The 27,542-nt window shown below is 44.0% G+C and overlaps 1 protein-coding gene across 1 annotated transcript; it reads left to right on the top strand.

The window, feature by feature from the left end:
• Positions 1–5,480: 5,480 nt before the first annotated feature.
• Positions 5,481–27,219, top strand: LOC311211431 (putative neutral ceramidase C; the record flags this gene model as incomplete). The annotated part of the gene is made up of 21 exons (XM_084290164.1): positions 5,481–5,484; positions 5,649–5,795; positions 7,713–7,822; positions 8,124–8,273; positions 8,824–9,000; positions 9,460–9,587; positions 10,178–10,255; positions 11,546–11,666; positions 13,108–13,233; positions 13,618–13,704; positions 15,306–15,410; positions 15,531–15,612; positions 16,058–16,173; positions 17,547–17,641; positions 18,332–18,371; positions 19,092–19,187; positions 20,054–20,149; positions 20,800–20,949; positions 21,812–21,871; positions 23,687–23,775; positions 27,042–27,219. 21 exons carry the CDS (start codon positions 5,481–5,483, stop codon positions 27,217–27,219), a joined length of 2,235 nt encoding a protein of 744 aa, XP_084146290.1.
• Positions 27,220–27,542: the final 323 nt, after the last annotated feature.

The following is a 27,542-nucleotide window of genomic DNA, read 5'->3' as shown; positions in this document are numbered from 1 at the left end:
TTGTCAAAGCCCCGAACGCTTTTTGCTGATGTCTCTGTGCGGAAATGTTATCTCCTGCCATCAGGATCCTCCCACATCCTTATCAAAAGGACTTTGGCCATTCCTTATTAAATAAACATAATCATGTAAAAGGCTTCATAATTGCTTTCCCCTCTTTGCAGCCAGGATCCCAGGCTGTGGTGAACATCTTGGGTCCATATGAATAGCACATCCAGTCTGGGAGCTGGTGCTCATTTCATTTCTCTGCTACAGAAACCTGCCAGGGTTTAGCAAACAGGCTTGAAGGGAAGTTTTCATTCTCCAAATGCCAAGGCGTATGATGTGCCCGGCCTTATTGGAGAATTGCCCACAACTGTGGGGTATCTTCTGTGGCTTCCCAGATACCAGGATTGGCCCCCAGAATAATGCAGTATTGAAGCAGCCAGATTCAGTGGCTGCAGAAACCCAGACAGGCTTTCTGGCTTCAGGGACAGTGGCACAAAATGTTCCAGCTTAATGAAGAAAAGCTTGGGCAACACAGCGCATTGTTTTGGAAAAAGAAAATGTCAGCCTATTCATTACCCATCCGCCCTTCTGATGGTGGCAGAGGCAAACAAAATTTCAGCCCCGTTCTGCAGCACATCTCTCCTCTTCCTGGTTGTGTGCATGTGGTGAGTTAGGCCAGCTTTTGGGTCTCTTCTGGGCTCTTTTTTTTTTTTTTAATGTGTTAATTAATAGAAAGGCAGCAAAGCCAGTGTAAAGCTCCAGGACAACCTTTTGAAGATGCTCAAAACCCCACACCTCATCCAGCAGGCGGGGAGTCACTAGGCAGCTGCATTTTACAGGCACAAAGCACCAGGTGCTTCACCCCAGGTGTGAGGCTAGAGCTTTTGGTACAAAATGAAGTTTTAATTGCAATGCAAATGAGCATGTGCTTTGGCTTTGGGCCATTCGTGCTGAGATGTCTCTGGTCTCTCAACAAAAACTCTGTCATGCATGCAGAAGTGGAGTGGCCAGGTTGCTGTCCTGGTGGTAATGAACTACCTCATAAAAGCAGAGGTCCTACAGATGGGTTTCTTTCTCCTTCCTTGGTGAAGGTGGGCATTGTTTTAATCCTCAGCACTATCCTCATGTTTAATCCTCACATTAGCTTATAGTGAGAATTTTAACTTGGATTTCTAACAAACTGAGCTTTTTCAGCTTATTTGGCTTAGGAGTGACATGGCAAAGACAGCCCTATTTGTGGTGGGGACAAAGTGCATCCTGGCTGGCTGCCGGGCACCACACACCTATGGGTTAGCCAAAGTTGGCTTTGGTGAAGGGATTTGGAGGGATATCTATTGTATGCTGATGAGCTGAGTCTGGGCCTCTCAGAGGAGAGCAAGTGTTAAAGCTGTTCTGAACTGTGCCATACCACCACGTGGTGGTGTAAGAGGATGAGGGGGGAGGCAGGGAGAAACACACGGGAGCTAAGCATATGTGCCAGACAGGTTTTGTTCCAATTTTCCTCCATCAGAATCCTGGCTCTTCAGCCTTCCACCTTTCATTGTAATTACGCCTGCCCAAAATGTACAGATAAAGCTTCTGACTGCAAAAATGCAGCTATCCCATATCTGTGGTCAGAAACTGCACAGTCACAAGGCAGTCCCATTGCATCATCCTGCATTTTTGGACTGGTTTTGGAGAAAAATGTCATATTGGCGTCTCTAAGGCATGCTGGCTCTTTTGTTTTTGCTCTGCTGTGGTTTTTAGGCCATTCCCTTGGAGAGAAGCAGGCAATAGTGAGGCACCACAGATGGAGCTTTATGTCCTTCCCCCCCTCCCCCAAGGTCCATGGAAAAGCCTGTGATATAATTCAGGGTGAAAATGAGGATTAAAGAAAAAGGAAGGAAAGCAAAGGGGCAGAATGGACAAATAAGCACTCTAGTTAGTCTCTTTTTAAACCTGCTTGGATTGGAGTTTTCCATGGGAAGAGCATCTGGAAGGCTAAAGATGGGTGGGAAGTCCCTGGTGTCCTGAATTCTTCCCTCTGTCTCCCCTGTGATTTTATTTCTTCATCTCCTTTCCTGCATGTGCCAACACTGGAAGATCAGGATGGAAGGATCCATTTTCAGATGGTTTGTGGAAAAGATTGCAGACTCCTATGAATTTATTTAAGGGAAGTGTTTGGTTTGATTTGGTACCAGCCCTTGATGACTTGCAGGAGACCAGGAAACACTGTTTCTATGCAACCTGGTTTCCAGCCACAGCTACCATTGCTTCTTAAGAAACACTTTCCTGGCTGTTGTCTTGCAAATCCACCTTTTCTGGAGGTGTTGGGTTGTTTTTTCACAGGCAGGAAGGAGCTCAGAGGGATTTAACCAAGCTCTTAGCACTTCAGCTGAGGGTTTTGCAGTCCAGACAGTCCCTTTTCTGTGCCAAAAAACTTGCTTTGTTCTGCACTTCTGATCCAGGGTGGGTGGGCATAGTCAGGCCATGTAGGGTAGATAGGGACCTGTGGGTCCCCATAGCCTCATTGAGCAGTCTTTTTAAAAGGAAAAAGTTTAAGATATTCCCCCAAACCTGTTTTGAGGTACTATCAAACTTCCTTTTCCTCCTTAATGTCCAACAACAACTGAGTTGCCCTTCCTAGAGCCACAGAGCCACAGTGAAGTCTTTTTCTTGACTCTTTGGGTTCCCTGAGGTGAGATGACAGGGCAAATCATCACCTTCCAAACCTTGAAAACTCAATTTCTTCACATTTCATGATGATCTAGCAAATACATCACCTTCAGGAAGAGTTCTTGTTCTTCCTGCTAATTCACAGCCTACTCCTGTGGTGTACCAGCTAGTTTCTGTCCTGGGACTTAATAAATGTGGCTCCCCCAGGGCTGGTGCACAGCTTGGAGCAACCTTGCAAAACCCTTGGGCACTGTGTTTGCAGAGCATCACAGCTGGGTATGCCTGAACACTGCACCAGGGTGGACTGGCCCAAGCTACGTAACAGCTGTGTGTCCAGAAGAAAGAACACAAATTAAGATAAAGGATCATTAAAGGAAGGAAAAACAGGATCATTAGCTCATGTGACTCATTTCCCACCCTGATTAGGTGCTTGGTGCACCTCTGCCTGAGGACATGGCTGTCAGGTCTGGAACTGCTCTGGGGTGGTGACAGTCAGGATTTGGGCACCATGCTTGGAGGCCAGGGGGCCGTGGGGTGGATTTAGTGGACCATGGTGTCTTGGTGGTGGCCCAGAGCAGAACCAGTGGGGTGTCTCTCTCCCAGGCACCCACATCCAGGACTTTGGCATGGAGCTCACCAGGAATATCTGTCAGCCTATACAGAGATGAAGCACGCTGTTTTCTGCCAACAGCAAGGGCAGTGTTCCTTTGGTATCGCAGTGAGGAGATAACATATCAGAAAATCTTTCTTCTCCCCACAAGCCAGTCCAAAAATTGCTGAATCAAAGGGAGATACTGAATGTGACCTTGAAGTGATTACTCAGGCTGCCTGTTCTCAGTACTAGCTGGAATATTAACCCCTGCAATTAGGAGGCATGGAAGAAATGGTGGCAGAAGAAGAAAACAACACCTCCTGCGATGTTTGCCTGCTGGAAGCTGAGTAGAATGGAAAATGTCACATGTGGTCCTATCCTTAAATTCCCTCAAAAACTCATGGGAGTTGGGGAAAGCAAAGGTGTATTTCTCAGGAGGATTTTAAATTCTCTGCAAGCAAGAGCAAGCTGCTACTATCTCAGGGATATGATGGCTCCTGAAGACACAACTCTTTGAAGAAAGCATGTTTTAGCAGCTGGTGGATTAATGCATGATGCAACCAAGCTGGGGCTCAGAAGGAAAACAGACAGAAAAAGCAAACATTTAAAAGCTGAGAGTATGTCCACATATTTAAGTTCTTCTTCTAGTGAAGTTGGGAAGCCCTTGAGACTGATATCCCATGAGAATTCAGATTCACAGCAGGATGTGGAGCAGCAACCATCCTGCAGCCTGGTTAAGCTGTGATGAAAAAACAAAGAGGGAAAATCCTTGTTCCCGTAATCCTCATGCACCACAGCTGATCTGTGTAATCTCGGAAAGGTTATTTTGAAGATACAGGCACTGTTAATAACTTATTAAAAAAAAAAAAGGCATGGAAAAAAACCACCTGTTTTGCGATAAATGTTATTGATCTGTTCCTTATCTTACACAGAGCCTGACTCATGGGATTGTAACAGCAATACTTTTCAAGCTGGACCTTTCAACTTGAAGCAGATTTCAAGCAAGGAGATGTTTCTCTAACCCCTGGGACTGGCAAGGGACCTCAGGTACAAGCAGATTTGGATGTACTGAAGCCTCACGGCATCCAGAATATAGACAGAGAACCCCTAATAAGCTGCATAGCAAGGTAAGTTTGCATGAGATGTTGTTGTGATTTCATAGTACAAATGTTTACTTCTTTTGATATTCAGCTGTGTAATCACTTGGAAAAACAAACAGAATTTCGTATCATGTAGTCATGTTTTGGGATGGCGCTGCAATATCCATCATCTGGGCAGGTTGTGATGAGTTGCATCTAGCTGGTGATTCCAGTTTACAGAATAAAATGCAAAGTCAAAAAAGGGAGGAAGGAAACCCGTAATACTAGATTTCTTGCCACTAGAAGATTAGCTGGGTGAAATCCAGCAGTAAGCACAGCTGATTTATCTTACCATGGCAAAATAAGTTGATAGAAAGGTCACCTATTGCAAGTCTAGGTGACCAGTTGGCTTGCTGGTGGTGATATTTCTTGCTGCCGTGCTTCCAAGACCATAAATGCTCTTTTCAGTGGTTCTGCAGCAAGATGATCTACTAACACACCCAAGGATGCATGAAAATGAGCAAAACTATTTTAAAGGCTTAATTTAAGCTAATTTAAAGACTTTATTTTAAAGGCCTTGTATGGATGTTTCCAAGAATGGCAAAAGGCACATCTTTGGTACAACTGCCCGATGGAAGCTCTTGATGCAAATCTCAGATACCAGAACAGGGCACACTGAAAGTCACCTTTTTACATAGGAGAAAATAGTACATTTTCCCATAACCGTATTTTGAATATTTTTTCTTGTTAATCTTTAAACTGAGGTGGGGTAACAATATACACAAAGGAAATCCAAAGATCTCTGCTCTGGAAAGCTGTCACAACCACCACTTTTCATATCCTGGAGAAAACTGCCTTTGCCCATGCAATGGGGGTATTTGCTTTGCCCTGGGTTTCCTAAATTAACCATTATTATTATGAATATATTGTACACACTGAGCACGAGCAGCAAAAATGTGGTGAGGCTTCAGGCTGCAGCACCTCTCTTGGTGAATATAGGATCTGATGAAAGATTTAGGGTTTTATTTGAAAGAATTTTTCAAAAGAGCAAGCAAGGTGTCCCGGTAAACGCGGATGCGGTAATAGAGCAGCATGCCCTGTCCTACCGGGCCTCATGACAGGGAGCAATTGCTGCACATAGCAGATATGATTTTGCTGTCTTAAGCAGAATGGGTAAAAAAATAAAGATATCTGTCACCACTTCCCATCCTTATCGCTGCCTGCTCTGCCCCACCTGGGGGACACACGGGGTGGGGGATGCAAACCATGGCCAGCTCGTGGATCACCTTGGGGCTGACCCCTCTGCCTCTCTCATGGGCTCCCCTCTGCTTTCGCAGGGCCCCCTGACATGTGTGGAAAGAGGCACAAGCGCTCCTTCTCCCGCCTGGAGGTGGTCCTCATCGTTTTCCTGGTGCTGATGATAGCGGTGACCGTGGCACTCCTCATTCTCCACTTTCTCACCCAAGAGAACAGCTCCAGCAATGGCAAGTTAAGCTACTTTGATACTGCCCACCACAGCTCTCTGCCATCCAGAGGGCTTGCTGGGATTGAGGGAGGATACAGGAGGAGGGAGAGGAGATGCAAAAGCGTCTGATTTCGTCTTGTGGCAGCAGGGGTCAGGAACCTTTTTCAGGGCCGCTGGCCAGTGGCAATCATCCCAAAATGAAACAATAGCATGGTGGTGTCTCATTCCCAAATCATTTGCAGACTCAAGTTGTTACAAATGTGCTTTCCCCCCCCCACCCCCCCCTTTTTTTTTTTTTTTTTGCAGAGGGCACCAATTTTTGCATAAACCTGGATATTATCCCGGTTTTTGCCTGCTCCCACAATGAGGCGATGTGCATGGCATGTCCCAGGGCCACATGTTCAGGTCAAATTAATCCATTCCCACCTGAAGCAGTTTGCTCTTTTTGGAAAGTTGAGAAATATGTTATTAAAAAAAAAAAAAAAAAAGTCAAAATGAGCTATGAAGCTTCTTTCTAAACCCAGAGAATGAGAAACTGAGGAGCTCGACAGCGCTTGCAGTCCCACCACAGCTGACTTATTCCCTCCAACCCCATCACCAGGCATGGGGCAGCTGGGTGGCATGAGCTGCCCCAAAAAACCCTCTTCTAATATACCCCACACTTGTTTTCTGGAGAGAGAAAATATCATGGGGGTACAAAACAAAAGCAAAAACAAAAAAACACAGCAAACCAATCCAAATAAAGAGAAAAAAAAAAACAACAACACCCAAGCATTTTCAAGCTTTAGGTGTTTCCATGTGGTAGGAGCCCTTTCCCAGAGCATTGCCTGATTAGTCAGCGATGAGGACTTCCACTTCCTTGATTTTGTTATTGAGTTACATGGAGTTCATGCTTTCCTCTAGTTTTTAGGTTGTAACGTGAGAATTTTGCACAAGTGCCTTTCCTCCACATTACATCTCTCTGAGAAGGAGGTGGAGCAGCAGTAATTTTAATGGGAACCTCCCCCCTTCATTCACGCTGCTTTCTCTCTGCTGCTCCTGTGCTTGGTCTGTGGCCGATGCGAGTGTTTTGTTTCTCCCCTGTTTTAAGTAACAGTCTAGGAAAGGCTGTGGTGGGAAGAGCAAGCGTCCCCTTTTCCCTCTGCCCAGCCTCCGGTTGCCCCATCTGGCCAGGGAAGACTTTGAGCACAGATTAACTGCACAAAAATATTTTTCCCACGGTGTTATCTCAGCCTCCAGTGATTTGTGGCTGTGGGATTTCCTGAGGCGCAGAGAATTTATTTATTTATTTAATAACCCTCAATGGCTTTTCTTCTGTGACTTTGTCCAGATGCTCTGTGCATCCCATGGAAGCCTTTTCGATGGCTGGGATGAGGCTCAGCCTCCTTTGAGGGGCCTTTTCCTTGTCGTTTGGTCCAGGGTCATTGCCCACAACTGCTTGCTCTGGCGCTGCTGTGCTCCCCCACCCCCCACTTTTTTTTTTGAGACCAGGACACCAGCATAGGACATGGACTTTGTTTTTGGTGAAAACACCCTTATACCCTGGCTTCTGTTTTCTGCATGACAATGGTGAATTTGGAGAGATGATTTGGAGTCAAGGAAGCTAAGCTTGTTTTCCCCCCTGCTGTGAATCACTGCACATTTTACACAGCTCAGTGACGCCATGTTGTGAGCTCTGCAGTTCTTCACACCTGGCCTGTTATTTTCCACCCTTAATACATTAACAGCATCAGCAAATGCTGGCCATGTTGGCCAACAGCTGGAAACCCAAGCAGACAGTATCAGCCAGATCCCTTTGTTCACAAACTTCTAAGTCCTCCAGGGATGTGCAGCAGGTTCCAGGCATGCACACCCTTTGAAAAAGCTGTGTTGACTCTTCCTTCCCTAGTTCTGCTTGTTTGTGTGGCCCTTAATCTACTATTTATTCTTATTATAGATTATGATGACCCACTACCAACCCAGAAACCATCAAATGGTGTCTCAGGAGGCTACTTATTGGGTGCAGGTCGAGCAGATTGTACAGGGCCAGTAGCAGAAATTCCTCTGGTATGTATGGGGAATTGAGCATGGATTCAATGAAATACTGTTCTTTTTTCACCATCTCTGAGTATTATTATTTTTTTTTTCAGAACATTTGGCCTAGGGGCCTTGCCTTGACAAATGGTTGTCTTAAATCATTAAATGAGTGATAGCAGGGCAAGATAGTTGCAACTCTGAGTTTTTATCTTGAAAGATTTTTTTTTTTTGGATCTTCTGGAAATTGACTTAGGAAAATACATGTACGTGCAAATGAATCCATCTCTCAGTATTTTGTCTGTGTGGGCCTGACAGAGCTCTTTCCTTCCAGATGGGTTACGCCAATCCTGACCAGGTGGGCAGTGGGCTCCTCACACGCCTCTACAGCCGAGCCTTCATCGTGGCAGAGCCCGACAGCTCCAAGCGAGTAGTGTTTGTCAGCATCGACATAGGGATGGTGTCTCAGAGACTGAGGCTGGAGGTACGTGGCTGGAAGTGAATTATCTGCACGGTGTGAGCTATCGCTGGTATTAGTGCTAAGGTTGTAGTCATTGCCAGACAGTACAGAATGCAGCAGCACCTTGGCCATTTGCTTTGGGATTTCCTTGCAAAAGGACTTTGAGAAGTGTGGTGTCTCTGATGAAGAAGATTTCTCAGCAAATGACGCTGTACTAGGACCATGCTTTTTGTAGTGAAAAAGTTACCAAAAATACACATGGTGCTTGGTGCCTATGTATTGCACCACAGAGGAAGACGGGAGATCGTTGAGAATTAGGTGCTCCCTGGATGACATGGGGTGGGCTGCAAGTTGGCTACAGAGGTCTTCCTTTACAGGATTTTATTATTTTAAGGCCGTTGTCAAATCATCAGCTGTAGCCTACTTCATTTGGTCACTGGCTATAGAGTATCAGATGGAAAGAAAAGAGCTGAGAGGCAGGTGAGAGATGATTTTACTTTATTTTTTTTTTCAAGTTGATACAAATCTCCACAGGTATAAGAAAGGGTTTTTAGGACCACTTCTTTCCTCTTAGGTGCTCAAGGAACTGAAGAGCAAGTATGGTGAGCTGTACCGACAGGACAACGTCATCCTCAGTGGCACCCACACGCACTCGGGTCCTGGTGGCTACTTCCAGTACACACTTTTCTGGATCACTAGCAAAGGACTGATCAAACCATCCCTTGATGCTATTGTGAAGGGCATTGTAAAGGTAGGCATCAGCTGGACTGTTGACACATGGGCCTGTAAACACAGAAAAGTTAAGGGGAGGTACAGTTTATGCAATGTTTATGGTAGCACCTGAAAATGCTGCAACCTTAAAATACACTCAGAGGTGTTTTTATGCTTGTTGGTGAGATCAGGTCAGATAATAAAAGCCTTCAAGTTTTTATTTAGAAAGAGATGGTTTTGCCTGATTTTGAAATATTACTTTTCATGATCATAACTTTCTAGAATTTTGGTCTATTAAAAAAACAAACAAAAAACAACCAAACCAAACCAAACAAAAACAACCAAACAAAAAAACACAAAACAAACAAACAAACAAAAAACATGAAAAGCCTCTAGATTCCCAAGAAAGTGTTGGGGCCAGGCGGGGAGGGAGTTTTTCCAAATAAACTCATATGGCTTACATTCATGCACTAATATTCCCTGCCTTTTTGTTTTTCAGAGCATTGATATAGCACATCAGAACCTGAAAAGAGGAAGGCTTTTTATAAACAGAGGCACTGTAGAAAACAGTCAGATCAACCGAAGCCCGTACTCATATCTCCAGAATCCAGCATCTGAGCAAAGCAGGTAGAGGCTCCGAAAATGGCAGAGAAACAGATCCCTGAAGAGAACCCTTTGGTTGGAACCATGACCCAGAGGTCTTGCATACAGTGTTTCTGGTCATTTGTAGGACAGTTCAAATGTGGAACCAAGTCCATGGCAGAATGACAGTCACCATCATGGGTCCTTGGGTACCTGCTTCCCCCAAAATGAATTGTACAAGTGGACTTGGAAGCTGTTGATGCCCCCTCCAATGTGAGACATGCCCTCTCCTAATGTGAGACATTAGTTAAGGATGTGACCTCGTGTTTTGTTAACAGCAGTGAAAGAACGTCCTTAGTGGATGCTAGCATGTGAGTCAGATGGCATTAAAGTACATAAGGTATTGTGTTTAGAGGGATCTCTTCTTTCCACCACCGAGGCCTGAGGTCATAAATGACTGTGCCTCTTCCCTTAGGTTCACAACAGCATTAGAATGGTCCTGTAAGGTCACCATGTCCTAGCAAAAAATCTCCGATATCCTCCCCATTTTCTTTCTAAGCCCAGTGGAGTTTTAACAACACAGAATGTGACTGTTGCTCTGGTGATAACAGGATTTCCCTGCTCTGTTGTCCCAGGTATTCATCCAACACGGATAAAGAAATGGTGATGCTGAAGATGGTAGATGAGAATGGACATGACCTGGGCCTCATCAGGTACTGATTGTTGATGTTTTCTTCCAAATCCTCATAAAGAAAAGCTCCCCAGTGCTGTGGTTCTAGGCTTAGTTCTGTAGTTCCTTCCTGCACAAGCATGCTGACTTTCAGGTCTATGGCACTTTCTCATAGACCATTCTTCTCAGGTAGTCACCAGAGGGCCTCTGAGGCAAGAGTAAGTTATGCTGAGAGTCACTGAGTGCATAAACCAGGTCAGTGTCTCTCATCTGCTCTGGGACCTTCAGCAGCCTTAGCCCACCTCCAGCTCTCTCTGTTGGGCATGTCTCCTGCCACGACCCCTGTGCTGCTGCTTGCAGAGGAGGCTGGGGAAGATGACCATGGCTGGCCTTCTTGCAGAGGTGCAGGTGAAAACCCTATGCCATTGCAAATCAGTCTTTTAAGGCTTGTCTTGCACAACAGGGGAAGAAGGTTGCGCAGGTATACCAGGCTTTGTCTGGAAGAACCACTTACAGGAGCTGCACTCCAGGCTGCATGGGACCATGTCCCAAAGAACTGGGGCCGCCCCCGAGGACAGAGACCCCCAGCTCACACAAGAAGGGCTGTTTCCTTGGGGCCGTGTCCCATGCTGCATCTTGTACTAGTGCCTCCTGTGCTTTCACTGTGCCTCTGGGAGCAGGGTCTGGCCCCAGAATCTCTGGGACCACTTTGGGATCCTGTTCTTTTGGTTATTTCCTTTAACACCACATTATTTCATGCAAAATGTGCCATTCCCAGTGCTGGGTGTCAGGTGCTGTGTTTATGACACCCATCCTATCACCACATCTTTGTGGCAGTGCTCGGCTGCTCGAAGGTCAGAGCTCAGGGCCGGGGAAATGAAGTAAGAGGTAGTCCTGAAACCAACAACATGACTTCTCCATTTAGAAATCACAAGTGAGAATCTGACTCTGAGTAAGAGGAACAGGAGGGTTTTCCTCTCAATTTTTTTCTCTCCTTGTGTCACAGATGATGGTGCAAGGAAAAACCAGGGATTTTCCTCTAAATCTTTCCAAAAATATAACTCTTGGGAGTCAGAAGAGAGTCAGTCCAGGGCTGAACTAGCTCTTGGTGGCCCTGTTAATTACAGTGCCAAACTATTGTCACCTCAGGACCTGGGTCACCAAAGTTATGAGCCTTCCAGGTCATGATGGGTGAGGATGTGGGCACTGCCCGTCTTAATCCAGCCCTGGGCACTAATGATCTGGGGTTTTGCTTCCCCAGAGGAAATTTCTATAAGCCAATTGCAAATATTTATTTCAAATAATGCATTTCCTACACATATTGTCTCTCTAGCTGGTTTGCCGTGCACCCAGTCAGCATGAACAACACAAACCATCTTGTAAACAGTGACAACGTGGGATATGCGTCTCTCTTGTTTGAGCAGGAGAAGAACAAGGGCATGCTTCCTGGAGAGGTAAGAGAGCTTTCAGAATATTGAGAATAACGGGGAAGAAAGTTCAACACAGAGGGTATGGTCAATGCTTTTTATGGGCCATAGCAGGTTCCGTCAAACACTGAGATAGGACAGCAGGGTAAAAATATCAAAAGGAGGCCAAAGATGCACTTTCTGATTTATTTATTCTTTCTTCCTCTGGTGAAGAGAAATTACAAAGTGTAATTGTGACTTTTCAAGATAATAACTCCCGTTTTACTCCATTTACTCCCATTTTAAGAACAAATCAAATTTGTTATGATTCAACTATTGGACACACTGGAAATCACTAGAAAGGCAAGTGGGGGATATTAGATCCTGTACATTGCATCTGCAGTATGGGATAAAGCCTTTGGTTATCCTCACTTGTTTTCCGTGGCTTCCAGCCAGTTCTGTCTCAGAGTCTTAATTTGTCCAAGAGATTTGCCATCCCCCAGGTCCAAACAGGTCTCTTTATTCCCCTGAATTATTTCCCCTTAAATGTGAATATGGACAGGAACCAGTCTCACAGTCACTTTGAGTCATGTGTTGGTTATGACGGTGTCCTGTGTGCATCTTCAGCATGTACCTTGAAACATTGCTCAATTTATATTTTAATATTCTGGGCAGGGGAACATGTGCGGTTCATACCAAGGATAAAAACTGAAGAAATTTTAGACATGTTCTGCTTGCAAACATTTCTTTTTATAGTGGGTTATCTAAAAGCTTTTAAGAAGACTTGTCTCTAGTGCATAGTTATGGCTGCAAGTCAATGCAAGATGAAATGAACACAGACTAAGTATGTGTGGAAGTGTTTGCAGGATCCAATATTCAGTTGTGTGTTTTGTCGGACACATTTTGTCTAGCAGTCTTACAAGAGAATGGCTGAAGAGCTGAGAAGATATTAAAATAGCTGGTGTGGACATATGCTGCTTCTAGAAGGGGTAGAAATGAGAGGATCCATTGTGAGAGCTTTGTTCAGATGATGCTCAGTGCACACCCAGCCTTGCTTCTCAAGTACTGCTTGGCATGAACTCCTGCGGTCAGATCCTGGCTCTCACTCCATAAATCTGTCATGTTGATAACCTGGCAGAGTTAAAATCCAGCTCAAGGTGTCACAATGAACCATTAGCATGTGATCAGGAATGCGAGAACAGGGGAGGTGGGGGAAGAGCTGCTGCTGAGATGGAAGGTGGCAGTTACATACCCCGTGACCTTTTCTCCCTTACTCTTCCTGTCCCTAGCTTGTGGCACACTCCTGAATCCCTATGCCAGTACTCCCAGTCACCTCAGAAACATTTACCAGCTTGCATGCCAATCAGCTGGCTTTAATACCTCTCTTGAGGTTGTGCTGCATGTTTGCAGCCCAAAGGGAAAGCCACAGAGGATGTCTGCAATCACTGCAAGTCACTGAAATCTGTCTGACCATGTCTCTATTTTGCAGGGATCTTTTGTTGCTGCCTTTGCATCTTCCAACCTGGGAGATGTGTCACCCAACACCAAAGGCCCATTCTGCGTAAACACAGGGGAATCGTGTGACAACCCACAGAGCACCTGTCCCATGGGGGGGGTACGTATGGATTACTCGATCTACAGTAAATTATGATGGAGGAGAAAAACTCAGGCTAGAGCTGCAAATACAGAGCCTTGTGATGGACCATTCTGCATGAAAAAGACCTCTTCTGGACTATTCTGGATGCCCTTTTCAGAAACCTACCATGTCTTATCTTCATACCGTTTTCTGATCATTCAGCCTAAATCCATATTTGTCTCACTGCAAAGCTTAGTGTTGCAATCTGGTGCCCAAATTTTAGATGGCTAGCAAGAAGCTATTAGCTTCCACATGATGAAAACCACTCATGCACTCATCCACTTTGCAGTGCCACGGTTATCCATATGAACAGATCGCTAGTATTGAAACAGATCACTATTATTGAACCGAATTTCTTAACAGGCAGCGATGTGCATGGCCATGGGTCCTGGTACCGATATGTTCGACAGTACAAGAATTATAGGGCAAAATATCTACTCAAAAGCAAAGGTAAGTGATGTTTCATTTTACAAATGCATGTGAACACTGTTATTACAAAAACAACCACATATTCATTTGAGCAAATTTCTCGCACCTGTTTTTTATGAATGTTTGTAGGTTTAAATTACTTTAAAATTAATGTTTATACACTTAAGGAAAATTTTGTGATTATTCAGAAAACATACACTTTTTTTTAGATATGTGATTATAGGACTCAGAATTTGAAAATGTTGATTTTGAAGTTTTGATCTCTCTCTTCCTGACTGCTATGTAATCTGGATGTTGCTCCCTTATAATTGCCCATCCCCAAGAATGCACCTCATGATGGGTCATGATGGGAAAAAACACTGGTGGCGAAGCCTCTCAGGACAGCTCAGCAACACCATCACATTCCACTTATTAGCTGACTTGGCATTGCACTCACAAACTAATGCAAATGTGAATTAAAATCAGCTAGCTTAAAAACCCAGGAAAGATACTCATCTTGCCATGCTTGACTTTGCATTTACTCATTGTGGTCCACCCTCTTGGCTTCGTTATGTAGCCTATGTTCTTGGGCCCCAAATTCACTTAAATTAACTGTTTTCCATTCTATGGATTCGAGTAATTTGCGAGTTGTCAATGGGCAGATCTTTTTTGGCACCATTTCAGGGACAGCAGCTTGTAGGAACTGGAACAGGTCCAGTGAGAGCAGAAGGCTTGATGGTGGCTATTTCCTATTTAATTGCCATTTCGGATGCTTGCCCTGAAGTCACTCCAGGCTGATCGTGACTTGTAAGCGAAAGCTTGTCCCAGTCAAGGTGCCTGGCATAGGTATCAAGCGGAGAGGGAAAACATTGCTGTCACTTTTAACACTGCAGACTCAGGGTTGTGAAGGGCTGTGTCCTCTGCTCCTTCCTGCAGTTACAGGAGCAATGGTGTGTACCAGCTTGAGGCATGTGTGTCAGGAAAATCATCTGCTGAAGAGCTGAATGATGGAGATGTCACCCATATAATAAATGCATAGTCAAGTCCATGAGTTTTGAAGAAATTAATGCATTCGACTGCATCTTTGTCATAGAAAACATTTGTTTTGGTTGGTCTTAGGCACGAAAACTGCAGATACTCTAACAGCTCCTGTAGTCAACAGTTGCTTTGCCTTCTCTTTGAGCTGAGTAATATGGGTGAGGAGGAAGGAAGGAAGGAAGGAAAGAAGAAAGGAAGGAAGGGAGGGAGGAAGAGAGGGAGGGAGGGAAGAAGGGAGGGAGGGAGCCATTCAGGCGGAATAGTTGCTTGCTTTAACTGTGAAAACCAAGGTGCACACAGAACTGCTGACCAGTGTCCCCCCCATGTTGCTTGGGACAGGAAAGCTTGCAGGACTCGGGGGACGTGGGATTTAGAGACAGGATGATAGAAACAACAGAGCTTTGGAAATATGCTCCTGCAAGAGGCCACTGCAAGACATCAACTGAGTGTAGAAATAATTCATATTGCTGAAGCTCAGAAGACTGGGGTGCCTGATTTCTTCTTCCTCAAGGATTTCCACACACTCTGGAGACTTTCTGCTTTGACGGGAGGCCTTCCCTTGTTTTTTTGCCTTGGCTGCTGATTGCTGTCTGTGTGTCCCTTAGGAGCTGTATGCCAATGCTTCCCAGGAGATCACAGGACCTCTCAGCTCAGCTCACCAGTGGGTGAACATGAGTGACGTCCAGGTGGAGCTCAATGCCACGCACACGGTAAGAGTGGGAGGTACTGGGGTACAAGGAAGGAAAAACAGCTATGTTCTCATAGCAGGATCTGGCAAACTGGAGGAAACTGGTTTTAAAATCTCTCATTTTTTTCCCTTTTTGGTTAAGGTCAAAACATGTAAACCAGCCTTGGGATACAGCTTTGCTGCAGGGACTATTGATGGAGTGGGGGCTTTCAACTTCACACAAGGTAATTTGGAGAGTGGATGTCAACATGGCTTTGTGCAAATGAGAAGGACACAGGGCACACCCCAGGTGAATTCAAACCCTCAGACCTTTTCAGAGAATATCAACACGTGGTTAAATCTCCAAAGGGATGCTTTTAGGAAGGTGTGATCGAGTTTGTGTCCATTGCAAAGCTTCTGGAGGAAGGATATGCAGGGAGGAGAGTGGGGAGAAGAAAGAGCAGACTTCAGGGCAGTCTTTCCCATTTGTTCTCATTACCTAATGCTGATGAAATGGGGCTCAGCTGGGCTAAAGCCTGGCAGAAACCACACCAGAAAAGGGAGATAGTTGGAATCCACTAAGAAATAGCCTATCTGACAAAAGGAGGGAGTGGGCAATATATGATATTTCTGCCTGATAGCTGCTGGGGAAGTTGAAGGAACAGTGTTTAAAAGATGTTTTCCTTCAAGGCTCGGTAGAAGGGGACCCATTTTGGGATCAAATCCGTGACCAGCTCCTGGGAAAGCCATCCAATGAAACAAAAGCTTGCCATGAACCCAAGCCGGTTCTCTTTAGCACTGGAGAGGTAAGGGCAGAGCTGGGTGTGCACTCTGGTAAGTGCTGGAGTGCCCTACTGAAACCCAGTCCCTATCAGCACTGTGCTAGCCTGCACGGTGAAGGACAAGGACTGAGAGAGAGCTGTGGGGATGCTGAGGGCATGGTGGAGTGGCACTGGGCTCAGGTGGGCACACCATGGGCTGGAGGCCTCTGCTCTGACCCTGCTTGTGGCAGGACCAATGCTCCTAGCTGGCCCAGGGCTGTCCCTGGGGATGGAGGCCACCTGCCACCAGTCCTGTGCCCCCAGGGACAACCCACTCCCCAGGAAAGGCTATTTCCTCAGGGCCCACAGAGATGGAGCCCCACCACTGCCAGCCCCTTTCCAGGGGGGTGTGCTGTTCCAGGGACAAGCTCAGGGCTGTCCTTACTGAACTCTCCCAAATCCTAGTTAAATCTTTAAAAGAAAATCGATGCCACGTTTCCTACCTGCTGTTCTTTTGGCATTAAGGCAAATGCACCATAGTGGAGTGGGATCATATCCAAGGTCCGTTAGAGCACTTTAGAGGATGCCATCTGGATGAGGTGATTCATCATTGCTTTCACGTGTTCCTTTGATGTACATCATGAGATTTTGTCATTCATGTTATGCCCCTGGTAAATCACTCCTCAAAAATTTTTTGGCTTGCTGTAGCAAGATTTTGCATTTTGTTCACCAGAGCTGTGCCACCCTCAGGTTCTTGTTGTTCTTAATTGCCTTTAGCAGACTCCTTCATATTTTGTGTAGTCTTTTTTTTTTTTTTTTTTTTAAGCTGAAATGCTCCTGTAGTGTGCAGTTTGTATCTGGCTGCTGCAAGGGTGTTGAGTCCAGGTGTGGCGTGGTCCCTGCTATGGGGTGGTTTGAAGCCAGGGTTGGGCTGCAGGTGACTCCTTTACAGGGCTACCTGAGCATCATGTAGAAGGAGGTAACCATCGTTTTCCATTGCCACCAAGCTCCCTCATTCACTCAGTTTTGCCATTCTGCTCAGATGATCGGCCTTACCAGTCATAACACTGTCCTTCCCCGACACAGGTGGGAAGTTTCTACTGGTGAGGACTCTGTTTCTGGGTGCTACTCTGATTTTATTTACCTACTTTACTTTAAGCTGCCCCTCCGCCAACACTTTTTATTTATTTATTTTTGCCTTACCCATGTAATTTGCATGTGTCTCTCCTTCTCTATTTGTTGCGGTCAGGCTGCTTGCTGTACATGTGGTGTAGGAGGTGCACTTTTTCATGTCCCTGTCTATATTATGGAAAAAAAATATTTTCCCTATTTATCACTAAAGGAAGGAAAACTCTTCAGCTATCTCTTTTGTTATTTTCCTATAAAAGTCATATACTTTTTTTTTTTTTTCATCTCAGATGACATGGCCTCATCCATGGCACCCTGATATTGTGGATGTTCAGATCGCTACCATCGGATCGTTGGCAATTGTTGCAGTTCCTGGAGAGTTTACGTATGTATTCTTTGGTCTTATTCTACATATTGCACCTGAGAGCATTTCATTCAAACTACCTGCAGTACTCCTGTGTGTGGGTACATAATCTAATGCATAAAAGGGGGGGACAGGACAAAAATTGTCCTCGATACAAGACAGCAGTGCGAACACTACATACATATGTCCACTGCACTTAGATTCTTGCATGTGTTCTTCTCTGGTTGCTTTGGAACTCTCATTTTCTTCTGTATTTCTACTAGCCATAGAAATGAATGAGATGCGATCAAGCTTCCAAGATAATTTTAGCTGTTCATAGCAAAATACAGCTTCACTGAAATGAAAGGAGTATGTTAACTTTGTTTTTTCACACCATCAATGCTGGAACAACAAATTGCACTGATCGCTGATGGTACAATGGTGATAATCTGAATAGAACAGTGATTTATTTCTATTGTTTTTCTTCTATCTCACCCCACCCTGGGGTGCTTCCAACCTCAACTTGGCTGTGATGATATATGTGAAATGTTTTGAGGTGTTTTGATTGGGTTTCTTGAGAGGAGCCCTGAGGGTGCTTTAGCTAAACCCCAGAGAACCACTGCATGTGCTGAATGAATTTCTGGTGGCCTCCCCTCTGTTCTGGTGTGCCGCATGTCAAGCAAGCGATCCCTGCATTTCTGGGTATTGATGCCATTCCCTTAATGTCCCTAGGACCATGTCTGGACGCAGATTACGGGAAGCTGTTAAACTTGTAAGTTGCTGAGGAGGAAGTTTCTTGAGAAGGCTGTGGATCTGGAACTTCACATTTCTTGACCCTTCTGTTTTTTCCCTTGTCCCCTTCCCAGCTGGGGTCCTAGGGCTCATTTCTTATGGAGCGCTTCTTCTCACAGTTGCTTAACACTCATTTTGCATGTACTTACTGACATGCAACAGAAATTCATATCCTCCCCAAAAGAAGCAAATTGATTGGGTTTCAATCCATTAAGTCAACAGAAGTTAATTCTGTATTAGAGTGGTATATCTCCTTAATCTCTACCAGAATTCTGCAGCATGAAAACTGTTGGAAAAAATGGCAAATGTATTTTTTCCATTTTCTTGATGGATATGTCTTATTCTTAGCTTTGGTCTGAATACTTAATCTTGCCTGCTGCCCCCGAAGCTCACTGAGCCTTCCTCACATAGTTTTATTGCCAAGGTTTTTTTCCAAGAACACAGACATCAGACTTCAAAAAAAAAAAATCCTTAAATTTATTGCATTCACTGGAGCATGAGGTCATTTATCCTTTTTCACGTGGGAAGCAAAAACGAGATATTACTATATGCAAATAACACTGGTGGAGTTGCTTTCATGAACATCCAGCCCCCTACCCACTGTAACTTCCTATTCTGCCCTGGTAAATAACAATAATATAATAATATAATTGTGCATAAAGAGGTTGATACAAGGTGAGTGATTTATCTCCTTTTTTAGGAATTTGATTCTCATGGTACTGCAGGAATGAATGTCGTAATTGCAGGGCTGTGCAATGTCTACACCCATTACATTACCACCTATGAGGAATATCAGGTAGTTGAGTTCAATTTTTACTATATGGGATGATAATTCACGTGAAATTGTGCAATTTTTCCCTTGCCATGAAAAGCTGAAGAATCTGTGATACAAATCCTAAAATGGCCTTCTTTATTTTGGACTAGATGAAATGTTGCAAGTGCCAAAACAGTTTCCTGACCATAGCTGGAAAATACTTATGTGGCTTTAATGTGGAAATAGTCAGAGGTACTGAAGGAAGCTCCTCTGAGCTTGGTCTGTATTAGTTTTTCTCCTCATGACCTGGATGAAATTATCTTCACAGGCTGGTGAACTGTAATAAGAAAGTTTTGGAGCTGCAGGGTCATGATAAGAGCATGAACTGCAGCATCAGATTGCTGTGGAAAAGACTTACAAGAGAGCTTACAAGACCCTTGAAGCAGTTTTAAGGGTCCCTCCAAGGCAGGGTAGATGCCATGCTTTAAGGAAGATGTGGGTAGTTGGAAAGGTTTAGAAACACTTACCTGGGAGGAAAGGTGGGAAGAAGTGGGGTTGTCCAAGCTAAAAAGTGGGAGAAAAAAAGCCTTCAGAAGAGCAAAAGAGCCCTAAGAGATGGAAGAGTGACAACGGGGCCTCCCTGCCTGTGATGGATGGGAGAAGAATAACCTGAAGTTGCAGCAGAAATACCTAAGTGAGCTGAGTTTTGTTGTCCTGTAGCAGTAAGGGGATTGAGGTTCTTCTGGAAAACAACCCCTTAAATAAGGATAATAAATTAATTATTAATCATTAAATAAACCCTTGCAGGTACACTAGAGTGCTAATCTTGTCCTAGTGCAGATGGATGAGCTGCATGATCTGCTCTAGAGCCCTTCAAACCCTCCTTTTCCAACTTTGTCCTTTCCTAGGTTCAGCGATATGAGGCAGCATCGACTATTTATGGGCCACATACCCTTTCTGCCTACCTTCAGCTGTACAGAGGACTTGCAAGGGCTATTGCTACGGTAATCAAAATTTTCTGTATGTCTTACGTTGCTAGAGGCATTTAAATCCTGTAAATGGTATTGGCTATATTTGTTTCACAGTGAGGTGGCTCGATTGCTACACTTCTTTCTCATAAGAAACCCATTTGAGAAATTCTTTTATGCTATAAAAATATTTCCTATAATGGGAGTCTCATACAACTTTAGAATTTCTAGGGTTTTTTTTTTTTTTTTTGATTCAAAGTTTAAAAAAATACCTACCTCCTCCAACCTTTCTGTATGGTCTGAAGTTGCTGTTTTCCTACCACGGTATAAAAAAACAGCTTTATTTTTACTGTATGTGACAATGTCACATTCCCTCTGAGGACCATGCGGATAGAGCAGAACCTGCAGGTGGGAGCTGCCTTTTGAGGGCATGGGATGGATATTCTGCCTGATGGGGTTGAGGAACATCAGCAACAGGGCAACAGGTGTCTTGTGGGTATTGGTCCTGCATGTGGAGCACAGACGAAGGGCCTCTTGCTTGCTTTTACATTCACTGTATTGCTTCTGCTGTTAAAATCTGCTTGAACCAACTTAATTAGATGAAGAGCCACAGCATGGGTGTGATTCAGGGTGGAGGTCTTGTTTATCTGTATTTGAGTATAATGAGCACCTCTTCCCTCCCACAGAACACAGTTCAGGATTTGCCAAGTGGCCCAGAGCCCCCATTTTTCAATATAACTAGCTTCACCTTGGTGCCTGCTGTCACTTCCGACAGGACACCGGTGAATAAGACATTTGGGGACGTGCTTCAAGAAGTGAGACAACACTATCGAGTGGTGAGAGCTTCATCTGCTAAAAACTTTTTAGAAAATCATCCTTAAATACTTACTTATCTTGCTAAAAAGTCTGAATTTTCTAGAGTGTTGTAGTGGATGTCAGAGAGCCTCTTGAATTTTAAAAACCGTTTCATAATGCTTCCCAGGTTACTTACCTTTTAGCAATGAAGCAAACTTAAGCCTTGAACATGAAGCTTGTAGGTGACCAAGTTTTATTTCTATGAAACAAACGCATTAGTGATTTTATGAAGCAGCAGTACTCTTCAGATCAAAGCAGCAGAAAGGAGGCAGTTTTCATGCCAATGTCATTGTACTGAATGTGGGGTTAAAATGTGTGAATGAAGGGAAAATAAGTCACCATAGTATTCAACATGAAGAATATTTCCCCTTCTGTTTCTACATAAAATATAATTCGATGATGAAATGGGCAAATGTTGTACAGTGATGTCTTTACAAGCAGAAATCAGGTAACCTCTGATGTCTCTGGTATGGCATGTAAATGAAATTAAAAAAATGTTAGAAAGGATTCAGTTTTCAGTCTGTAAAATTTAGATAAGTTGTTCAGAGCAAGGACTTTCATCTCATTGCTGTCTCCAGCATTAAGGTAGGAAGAAGGCAGGAAACTATTCTTAAACATTTACTCATTTCCCTCCCTCTTTTGCATAGAAATTTTATGTGCTATGGTGTTCATCCAACAAGCAGGAACAGGGATTCACAATATAAATTGTCCATTGCTGCTGCAACAATTGAAATTATTTAAAGACAAAGAGCAAATAAAACACTTTTAAGGTGTCTTCAAAGGCTGTTTTTAATGTGCAATGTGCTGCTTAGCCTTTAACATAAATTTCAATTTCCTCCTCAGGGAGAAGTTGCTGAAGTAACTTTTGTAAGTGCCAACCCTAGGAATTCTGCAGAGAACATGGTAAATATAACAGAATCACAGAATTATCTAGGTTGGAAGAGACCTCAAGATCATCGAGTCCAACCTCTGACCTAACACTGACAAGTCCTCCACTAAACCATGTTGCTAAGTTCAACATCTAAACATCTTTTAAAGACCTCCAGGGATGGTGACTCCACCACTATCCTGGGCAGCCCATTCCAATGCCTCACAACCCTCTCAGTAAAGAAGTTCTTCCTAATATCCAACCTAAAACACCCCTGCCGTAACTTTAGCCTGTTCCCCTTCGTCCTGTCACCAGGCACGTGGGAGAATAGACCAACCCCCACCTCGCTACAGCCTCCTTTAATGTACTTATAAAGAGCGATAAGGTCTCCCCTGAGCCTCCTTTTCTCCAGGCTGAACAAACTCAGCTCTCTCAGCTGCTCCTTGTAGGACTTGTTCTTCAGACCCCTCACCAGCTTCGTTGCCTCTTCTCTGGACTCTTTCGAGCACCTCGATGTCCTTCTTGTAGTGAGGGGCCCAAAACTGAACACATTACTCGAGGTGCGGCCTCACCAGAGCCGAGTACAGGGGGACAATCACTTCCCTAGCCCTGCTGGTCACACTGCAAGCCAGGATGCTGTTGGCCTTCTTGGCCACCTGAGCACACTGCTGGCTCATATTCAGCCAACTATCAACCAATACTCCCAGGTCCTTCTCCGTCTGGCAGCTCTCCAACCACTCATCTCCCAGCCTGTAGCTCTTCTTGGGGTTATTGCGCCCTAGGTACAGGACCCACACTTGGCCTTGTTGAACTTCATACAGTTGACCTCAGCCCATCGGTGCAGCCGATCCAGATCCTCCTGCAGAGCCTTCCTACCCTCAAGCAGATCGACACACACACCTAACTTGGTGACATCTGTGAACTTACTGAGGGTGAACTCGATCCCCTCATCCAGATCATCGATAAAGATGTTAAAGAGGACTGGCCCCAGTACTGAGCCCTGGGGAACGCCACTAGTGACTGGCCTCCAGCTGGACTTGGCTCCATTCACCACAATTCTTTGGGTCTGGCTATCCAGCCAGTTTTTAACCCAACGAAGTGTACGCCAGTCCAAGCCATGAGCAGACAGGGTCTTGAGGAGAATGATGCTGGAAAGGGTGATGTTAAGGATTAGTTAATATTTAGCTACTGCCTCTGCCTTATGCATTTTACTCTTCGATGTTCAGGTTTCAAAAGGAGTAATTTCATGTAATTTGGAGCTTTTTTTATAGCTGGGAGTTCATGTGCTTTTGGAACTCACACCACCAGAATACTTTTGCAGCAAAGTCCTTGTCTGGTTGTGAGAGACTATGTTGGTTTGTATGTGATATACAAAATGTGAAATCCACACTCATGGTCAGACCATCAGTCACCACAGACCATCCATGGTGTCTTCACATTATTGAGGTTAAAGGCACTCTAGTCCACATACTTTTCTCAGTATCTAATGCCTTTTCAGTCTGAACAACGATGTTCTCTAGTCTCCATCTTACCAGCCCAGTGCATTGTTTTAATAAAACAAAGTAAAGTAGAAAATACATAGTTCATCCCATCACTCATCAATCCCATCATCTTAGATAGAAGCTGATTGCTAATTACTTGCCTGTTCATTCTTGTTTTAATGATCAATTTCTCTGCTTCATTTTTAAGTTTAAGTTTTGCCAGTGAAATATAAGCACTTTTGCTAGTAATTACTGGATTTGCCAGTAAAACACACAGAAGCATAGCCCTGTCTCCAGTTGAAATGACACAAAAGAGTAGGGACATGCCTGTTCATTCAGCATCTTGCTCATTCTCTTGTTTTTACACAGACCGAACACAACTTCCTGACGGTGGAGACATATGTCAATGGTTCAGGAAAATGGCAGGTGGTACGGAACGATGCCTCCTGGGACACCAGGTGAGTGACCCTAACAGATTTCACTGTTTCACAATCTCAAGAAAGTACTTTGAGTTTAATCCAACCTGCTCAATTTCAGAGCTCCCAGACCTAGGTTGGTCTTGTCCCTTCAGATGATGCTCTCTGACAATGGACAGGTCTACATTCATCTGGTTAACATGTCCAGAGCACAACACTTAGCCTTCCCCTTGATATAACTTCTACAGTGAAGGCTTGTAAGTTTGGAAAAGGTAGACTGAAGAGCAAGAATTAGAGAAGAATCACTCAATTTGTTCATAGCCTACATCCTTCCATCTCCTGTATGCTGCTGATGGCTAAGATACCAATGAGAGGTTCAGCCAGCAGTAGGGTTTTTATGGGAATAGGCTGGCTAGTTTTGCTAAACATCATAAAGTAGAAACAGTCAATAATTTAAAACGTTTATAAGAAAATAAAATCAAGGCTAGAGATATCAGTCATAAGGAAGAATATCCATTAAGCAGCAAAGATGATGGCATCTTTCAGAGCTACACCAGAAGCCCATATATGAAATAGGAATACCAAAGGAATCTTTTGCCAATTTTTTCATTCTGAAGTTGCTCTCTGAACCAAGAGGTGATGTACTGCTCCTGTGCTCTGTATGGATTCCTGGCCTACCTCAGTGTGGGAGATTTAATCTACCAGCAGCTGGAGCTTGGCATTTCTAAGTGTTTAGCCTCTATTTAACACTAACACTATGTTATGTTGTCCTTCTCATTTGTTTCCTCTTTCCATTCACCCTACTTACATAAAGGCAGCACAGGCATTTTATCACTGGTATGCACATGGCATATGTAGCTCTGCCTAGAAAGACATCTGAAAAGATGTCTTCTCCTGCCCCCAAACCAACAAGGTTACTAAAATCTCAGCTGTGAACACGGAAAAAAGGTTAATAAAATGTCTCTCAAAAGGATGAAAAACATAAAAAGGACAAAACTTTAAGAATGTGCTGCCATGATGCTGAAAAGAGAAATCTAGGCTTATTGTTTTAATTCCTGAGAAAGGTCAGACTTTGGATCTTGCTTGCTCTGAATTATGCTTAAATATTTCTGCTGATAAGGATGAGGAGTTGTTTGGCCTAAAGGAGCTGAACAGAAGGCAAAGCAATGCAGATAGTAATGTCTCCTTTCTTGGTGCCCCAGGAAAGTATAAAAGAACATGAGAAAGGGGAAATGGTTTTGTTAACAACAAAAACAAGGCAGTCTTTACAGTACCAGTACATTCAACTTGAAATGTCAGTAATCAAGGTGATAGGAACAGGAAACATCAAGCATTTTTACTAGATGTTAATGAAGTCAGACTTTTTTTCAGTACTGGGGAAATTAATGTACGATACTGTGGAACTCGATGGCATTGCAACAGGAAGGTAACACAAGGGAATGCATTATTATTCATTATCTCCGTGTTGCAAAGTGTTAAATAGTTTATAAATACATCTGTAAACCTTATGTAAATCTTATTTTCAGGTAACCAACAGATATGAAGTTTTATTTATAGGAGGAGCGGCTTTTGGTGAAGGAGATAGCTGTTATCTCCCCTTTGTTTTGCACTCCCCATTGCATCAGGGACAAACTCAATGCAGACTTGACTTTTGCTGGGTGCTATCTTGGTGTTTACAATAGAGAAGTGTTTGGCCAGATCCCACATCTGCAGCAGGGGCAGTGACCACTTTCATAGGGTAGTTCAGGAGGATGGGCTGAGCTAGAGACAGCAATCTGCCTGGTCCTGCCTTTAACAAACAGTCAGCAGAGATACGATGTGGTTGAGCTCATCTGCCTGAAGCTCTTTGCAGGTGGGATCTGATATGAATTGTGGTCCTGGTTCAATGAGCCTGGAGGGTGGGATGGGGGGAGGAAGGGTGATGACACAGGTCAATCACAGTAGCATTTGTAGGTCCCATCATTACATACAGACAGGATCAGACTGGAAGAGGTGTGGAGGGTAGAGAGCAGAGACCTTGGAGTGGAGGTCTCTGCTCTGAGCCAGCTGATAATGGGGCCAATGTTGCTGCTACAGCAGGTTGCTCAGGGCCACGGCCAGGAAAGTCGGGGCAGACCCTGAGGATGAAGATCCACCACTGCTCAGGGCCTTGCTGTCATCTCCTAACACAACATTGCACTCTGCAGTGATAAAGCCAGTGCAATCCACAGCCAAAACCTCAGACAAAAGCAACCAGGTTGATACACAAACCACGTGTCAGCCTGCAGTCTCCACTCACAACTGATGAAGCCAAATTTTCCCCATTAATCACTGTTTTCCACAAAGTAATGTCTGTAAATACTTATTTCAATATTCTCACTAAGACTGCTGTAGTGAAACTCTGTTTCTCAACATTGACAAAGAATTAATGTATTTTGATCATCTGCTTCCTTTGGTTAAAGCCTTGAAATGGGGGTGTTATTGCAGTAGAACTTGAAAACTCTCATTAAGATTTCTCGGTCCGTTCCTTTTTATTTAGAAAGACTAAGAGCTAGTAAGAATGCTTTATAATGTTATTGTTTCCCATTTCCCACCATGAGGTGTGAACTTACTGAATCATTTCTGCTGTGAGCCAGAAATGTGTAAAGTTACAGAGCACCCACTGAATGTCTGGCCCAGGTACAACTTGGGGATACCCGATGCTGACAGTATCAGAAAAAGAGAGGGTTAAACTTCTTCGTCTCCCCAAGAGGTGCTGCATCATGGCTGGCTGAATAATCCCCACCACCAGACATGGGGATCTTTTGTGTGGCTGTCTGTAGTATTAAGTTTTTGCACAACAAGTCTGCAAAGGAAAGGAGTTTGATATGGAAACAGATGTCGGAAGCCTTGAGCTCCACTTTGATGGATTTTACCTGTCACCTTCAGTAAATCCTCAGCCTCTTGGCTCACAGTTTCCCCGGTGCAGCAAAGACTGAACTTGTTTATATTGCTCATGAAGGTGGTGTTGTATGGGGTTATGGTATGGATTTGGAGATGTAGGAAAACTTTGGTAGAAATATTTTTTTTTTGTCTGCAGAAATGACCTTTGACTTGTGGCCATATTTCCAGACACTTTTCAGCCCTACTGGGTTTTGGATTGACTTGCTAGTTGCTGCTCTGGTGTAACCTCAACATATAAGCAAATGTTAAAAGAAACTCTTAAAATATACTTTGCTGTAGTGCATTCATTTCCTTCTGCTTCGTTTAGCCAGTGTGAGCTCTTCCGATATTAAAACAAATGCAAAGTGTATTTTCTTGCTGACTGCAGCTTTTGGTTTGCCTGATAGGTTTTACTGGACCAAGGGATCATTTGGTCTGAGCAATGCGACGATTGAATGGCACATCCCTGATGGCACAGAGCCTGGCATCTACAGGATACGGTACTTTGGGCACTACAAGAAAATACTCATGCCCATTAATCCATTTGAAGGCATATCCTCAACGTTTGAAATCACAAGTCTGTAGGTGATCTTGTTCATTAAAGGAATTGTTTCCTTTGAACAGTAGATTTGATATCTGTGATGTTCCAATGCACACTGGGGAGTTTTCTTGTGGAATATGTGACTCTATACATCATTGCTGTCCCTCGTGTGTTGTGCTGCTCGTTGTCCTTTGCTGTGCAAAGCTTAGCTTCTGCAAAATTTTGACTTTTACCTGTACCAGTATCAAAATTTTGACTTTTACCTGTACTGGTATCAACCTTACCAGTTCGATATATATTCATTCAAGCTTTTCCAGTCCTGGCTGGATCTCATTATAGTTGATTCTTATTATAATAAAAAGTTAAC

Source organism: Netta rufina (genome assembly GCF_964035555.1).
Source record: "Netta rufina genome assembly, chromosome: 7".
Taxonomy (NCBI): domain Eukaryota; kingdom Metazoa; phylum Chordata; class Aves; order Anseriformes; family Anatidae; genus Netta; species Netta rufina.
Note: the sequence above shows the minus strand (reverse complement) of the source record. Positions and strands in the feature narration are given on the sequence as shown.